Consider the following 6,033-nt stretch of genomic DNA (forward strand, 5'->3'; position numbering starts at 1 on the left):
AATCATCGCCCAGACGATAGATATTTTGTGGCAAGCAGATGAGCGAAAAACCGTGATCTCCCAAGAAGATGGAGAGATGTACGCGATGCGCGACGTTTTGGGAGTATGCAGAGATTGGAAAGTCGGTTTAGGGCCTTCGATCCCAAGGTCATCGCTGGGTGTTGCCCAAGCGCTCGATAGAGACTCGTCAAGTTCGTCATCTCAGATCGATCCATTGGTTGTCGAGATGCGAGCTCAGATGGATGCCCAACAGGCCGAGCTGCAGGAGATGCGGCAACAGATAGCCTTCCTCACCCAGATGCATAACCAACCTCCCACGACTCCCCAACCTCCGCCTGCACCGCAACCAGGAAGCAGTGATCAGCAGACGCCAGGTTCCACGTCGGGTTCTATGGATTTCTTGCGAGACTGTCTTTACGGAAGCGGCAGAACGAGCGGGAGCGCGTCAGGCAGTGGTGGACGAGGACGCGGAAACGGTTCCCGAAGTTCTGGCAACTTATTCGGTAGAGGGAATTCTACTATCGATAAGTTGTATAGGAAAAAAAAACTAAGAATTCATTTTTTCAATTTTTTAGAATGAATTTGTATTTTTAGTTAAGAATTCTATTTTCATAATATTATTTCTAATTTAGAATTTTGTAAATTTTTTATTTAATTCTAAATGAATTTTGATTTAATTTTCTAATTTCTAATTTTGTAATTTTTTTAATTAAAATAACGTATTCGGTGCAACATGTCGCACCGAATATTATGCCGGGAAATGTATTAGATGCGACAATGTCGCACCCGATATGAATTACCCGCCAATTTTTATAAATTTGGCAGGAAAATAGTTTGGACATTAGGTGCGACATGTCGCACCTGACAGTGTCGCACCTAAAGGTATGACTATTAGGTGTGACATGTCGCACCTAATGGTATTAGCAACGGACTTTTAGGTGTGACTTTGTCGCACCTAATGTCGCACATAATAAACTATTAGGTGCGACATATGAAGTGTTTGGTGCGACAATTGTCGCACCGGATGACTGTTTTTGTCCTAGTGTATTTCGAACTGTATCTCCACGCGTGCCGTTACCTCGATCTTTCGCTAAAAAAGAGTATATATGAGCACCAGAGAGAAACCGAGTTCGCTCTCCGTAAAAAATTGCTCGAACGGAATGCCGATTACTCGATCATTTATCTTGAACTCTTCAAATGTCCTCCTAATAAGCTTCAAGATACCAGTCCCACCGTACGTGATACGATCCGGGAATGGCACGTTGTAGATGTAGTTCAAATTGTCCTAAAAAAATGACAAAATTAGGTCAGAATCATAAACCATCGTATGGCATCGTACAACATCATATAGCATCGTATGACAAAAAATTTTGAATTTTTTTAAAACCATCGTACAACATCGTACGCCATTGTATGACATCGGACATCATCGTACAATATCGTATGACATCGTACGACAAAAAAATTTGAAAAAAAACTAGACTTATTGTACGCATCGTACGATATCATATGACATCGTATAGCTGTATGAATTTCATCGTACGATATCGTACGATGCATGATTCTCATCGTATTCCAGCCCCAATTTCAAACCCTAACCTTCTAAATCCGATCCAAATTAGCTCAAATAAACTCAAATAAGATTAATACTAAGTCCTAAACCCTATTCTAACTATTTCCAAAGACATTTAACAAGAAATTAGTTGAAAACTTACCTTTTAAGTTTTTTTAGCTCGAGATTTCAGAGTTCCACCGCCGTCGGAGTTTGAAGCATCTCCATCTTACGCCATCGTCCTATATCGTACTATATCGTATCCGCTCGTATAGAATCGTATGCCATCGTACAATATCATAAGAGTGTTTTTTTTAAGTGTTTTCGAGTGTATATAGAGAGAGAGAGAGAGGGAAATGAGTTCAAATATTGTTCAAAGGGGCATTTTTGTCCGATTATGGTACAAAAGTCCATTTTTTATATTTTTCAAAATTTGGGTCTAATCTCGATATTTAATCAATTATTAGGTTCAATTAATGAAATTTCTCTAACTCATTTACCATTCAAATGCCTTGTCTTCCTCGCCTGCTAAAGAGATTGAGTGAAAATTTTTATTAACACTTAAAATATAACCTTTTTTCTACTTGTCTTTAAAATATTGAAATCTGATTAACGGTTATTTAAATATAATTAATTAACAATTATTGAAATATTTTTTGAAAATATTGGTATTTTGAAATTTGATTAACACTTAATGAAATCTTAGTTCTAAATATTTTGAAATTTTGTTAACAATTACTAGAGTTTAGTTCAAAGTATTGGTATATTAAAATATGTTTAACAATTACTGGAATTCTTAAATCTGGTTAACAATTACGGAATCTAGTTCTAAATATTTTGGAATCTGGTTAACAGTTACTAAATTATATTTTGCCCCGCGGCGTCGCCGGTTTCACATCTCCTTTTTGCGGATGATAGTTAATTTTTTGTGTAGCTAACGTGACCAATTGTTCAACGATTAGCACCGTCTTGGAGATCTATGAGCTCGGGTCGAGACAACTAGTCAACTTGGAGAAGCCAGTCTTTTGTTGCTCACCGAATTTGTCGGAAGACCTTTCCGGTCTTTTAGGTATTCCTCATACGGACGAGTCGAAAAGCTATTTAGGAATTCCGGCTCGAATGGGGAGACATAAGATGAAGATCTTTAGCCATATCACGAGCCGGGTCCTAAAGCAACTTCTTGCGTCAGGAGCGATAATTTTCTCAGCGGGAGGTAGGCAAGTCCTCGTGAAGGCGGTGACCCTGGCGATTCTAACTTACTCCATGAGTCAAGCTTCCGTAAGATTTTATCAATGAGCTCCATGGTTTGATAGCTCGGTTTTGGTTGGGAGGTATTGAGGACAAACGGAAAATTCATTGGAAACATTGAGATTTTATCTCTAGACCGAAGAGTGAGTGCGGATTGCGGTTTAAAGAATTGAGAGACTTTAATCGTGCTCTCATTGGTCGTCAAGCTTGGCGTCTCATTCATTTTCCGGAATGCCATTACGGCCCAAGTGATCAAGGCCAAATTATATCACCCGCACATGTCGATTCTCGACTTGGAGTGTAAGGCTCACTTTTCTTATATGTGCAAGAGTTTGTGTTCGAGATTGGATATTGTGCTTTCGGGGGTCCGCTGGCAAGTAGGAGAAAGGAGTATGCGGGTGTTCCAGGTGTTCTAACATCCTTGAGGTGAATGGAGATGCAGTATCTTCTTCTCTTTGGGGCTTCCTTTGACCTAGAGCAACTTCTTCGATTCGGCGTTCTAGTCTTTGGAAATTAGTTTGGGTGGTACTCCATGATTCCTCCGTTATTAATTTGACGGTTATTGATACTTACGTGATCATCGTAAGTTATTAGTTTGACTAGTCTCTATTGTACTAAGGGTTTCTCTGTTCTTTACGGTTATGCAAATCAATATTCAGAACTTAACTTCTGTTCTTGATCGTTTCTCACTTTATCGACATCTCGAACAGGTTATGTTCAGTATTTATTGTCTATTCGGTGTTATAGGAATTCCGATCATAACAACTATATTATTTGATTGAAACTCGCGAGGTACACCGATGCACGTCTTTTCGATTTAAGTTATTCTTTTGGTTTTCATAACACGTTATCAGCACGATCACTCTCGTCAAGATCAATTCGGAGGTATAATACTCTAAACACTAAAACTCGTATATCTATTATTTATTGTATAACACCAGATTACTATACACAGGAGGCTCTGCCACCTTATGTTAATATGATGTGATTTACAATATTTTACCTTCGTTAATGTATAACATCATAGTACTATACGTATGGAAGGCTCTGCCTCCTTATAGTAAAGTGATGTGAACTACATCTTACTTGTAATTAATATCAATTTTCTATATACAGGAGGCTTTGCCACCTTATAGAAAAATGCTATTAATTGCAAATTTATTTTAACTGCTCTACTTAATATTTAATTTTGATTAGCTATGTCAATTCAATACTCGTACATCTACATATTGTTTATTACACATTGTTATACTTAAATACAATAATTTTTACCACAAAATTAATAAATACCCAACGGTAATATAACGGCTATAAACGGCTATATTTTACCTTATAAATACATATCTATTCAACTCATTTTTACCACACAAAACTCTCAAATTTTCTTCTACCTCATACATATTTTTCTCATCTCCTACTATTTTTTCGGTACCAGCTCAAAATGTCTCGCTTACTACTAGTCTTTATTGCCATATTTATTGTTATGTTTAATGCTTATATTTTTACCATAGAAATTCCACCGAATGAATTTTATTTCGTTGTAGTAATGTTTGGATTCATGTATTTATTTTTATTCCTTACAATTCTTGTAGACTTATATGTCTTTAATTATTAACCTAAGAAATTTTATATTTCATAATAGTTATCATCATGGCAAATCTCGTCAAGCTCGATTTCAGTCCTCTAGATATCACAGGCCAAAACTACATGCCGTGGAAGGTAGATGTAGAGATGCATCTGGAATCTTTGGGTTTACTGGAAACACTTTCTGAGGAAAATACCTTGTCAAATATAGACAAGGCAAAATCTTTAATTTTCCTTCGTCGACATCTTGACGAGGGACTTAAAAGTGAATACCTCACCACCAGAGATCCAAGTTTACTCTGGAAGGAGTTGAGGGATAGATATTTTCACCAAAATGAGATCATGCTTCCAGTATATCGTGATCAATGGAACGCTTTACGATTCCAAGATTTCAAAAAATTCAGCGAATATAACTCTGCGATGTTCCGAATAGTATCTCACCGGAGATTTTGTGGAGACCAAGTGATAGATCATGAAATGCTGGAAAATACATTCACCACTTTCCATGCATTGAACGTAACCTTGCAACAACAATATCGTGTTCGAGGATTTACGAAATATTCTAAACTAATCACTTGTCTTCTAATCGCAGAGAAGAATAATGAATTGCTAATAAAGAATCACCAATCCCGTCCGACAGGTTCAAAAGCATTACCTGAAGTAAACGCTGTCAACTCCGAAGAACCTGAACAACGAAACTATATTCCGGGTCGAGGACGAGGTCGAGGTCATGGTCGTGGTCGTGGTCGTGGTCGTGGTCATGGTCGCGGACGTGGATACGGACGTGGTCGAAGTGGTTATAATCATAACCATTCTTACAATACCACGAAAGATTATCATAAGAAGCAGCAAGATGAAAAGAATCACGACTATCCCTACAAAAAGGGAAAATACCCAAGTACTTCCAAGGGTAGTGAAGATGTTTGTCATAGATGTGGCACAAAAGGGCACTGGTCTAGACTTTGCCGCGTTTCTCAACATTTGTGCAATCTATATAAAGCATCCTTGAAGGGAAAAGAAAGGGAAGTCAACTTTATTGACCAAGAACCTTTAGATGACTCCACTCATCTTAATGCTTCCGACTTCGATGGTGATCTTGCGCACACTATTGCTGACTCTGCTGCTTTCATAGAAGACTGCTAGATTAATGATGCATGTATGTTTTTCCCATGCTTGGGAATGAAGCAAAGTCTAATATTTTACCTAGCTACTTAAATATAAATATGTATAATATGTGTAATATTTTTCAAGACTATGTAACACATTAGTATTATATAATATAAGTACGTCTTTCTCATTAACTTTATTTTTTGTTTTAATCTGAAGTTATCATATGGAAAAAGCAAATTGTGAGGCGAACCAAATAGTTGGTACTGGAGAAATTTGCATACCGGATAGTGGAACAACGCATACTATTTTGAATGATAAAAGGTTTTTCTCAATGATAAAGCCAACGAAAAATTTTGTCAATACAATATCAGGTCCTGTAGATCTGATTGAAGGTATTGGTAAGGCAAATTTCACACTGCCAAATGGAACAGAATTCAATATAAATAATGCTTTATTTTCACCGAGATTCAAACGAAACTTGTTGAGTTTTAATGACATATATTATCATGGATTTAATACTCAGTCTATAACTGAAGGCA

At 37.1% G+C, this 6,033-nt stretch overlaps 1 protein-coding gene across 1 annotated transcript; it reads left to right on the forward strand.

The window, feature by feature from the left end:
• Nucleotides 1–4,450: 4,450 nt before the first annotated feature.
• On the forward strand, nucleotides 4,451–5,527 carry LOC149380808 (uncharacterized). Its single transcript, XM_089601210.1, has one exon. It carries the CDS (start codon nucleotides 4,451–4,453, stop codon nucleotides 5,525–5,527), a length of 1,077 nt encoding a protein of 358 aa, XP_089457336.1.
• The last annotated feature ends 506 nt before the right edge of the window (nucleotides 5,528–6,033 follow it).

Source organism: Urtica dioica, chromosome 11 (assembly GCF_054948205.1).
Source record: "Urtica dioica subsp. dioica isolate 48M chromosome 11, U.dioica_male_clone48M_v1_H2, whole genome shotgun sequence".
In the NCBI taxonomy this organism is placed as follows: domain Eukaryota; kingdom Viridiplantae; phylum Streptophyta; class Magnoliopsida; order Rosales; family Urticaceae; genus Urtica; species Urtica dioica.

What these genes read in the sequence shown, in the direction of transcription:
- LOC149380808 (XM_089601210.1), top strand. Translation starts at nt 4,451, where the DNA reads ATGGCAAATCTCGTCAAGCTCGATTTCAGTCCTCTAGATATCACAGGC.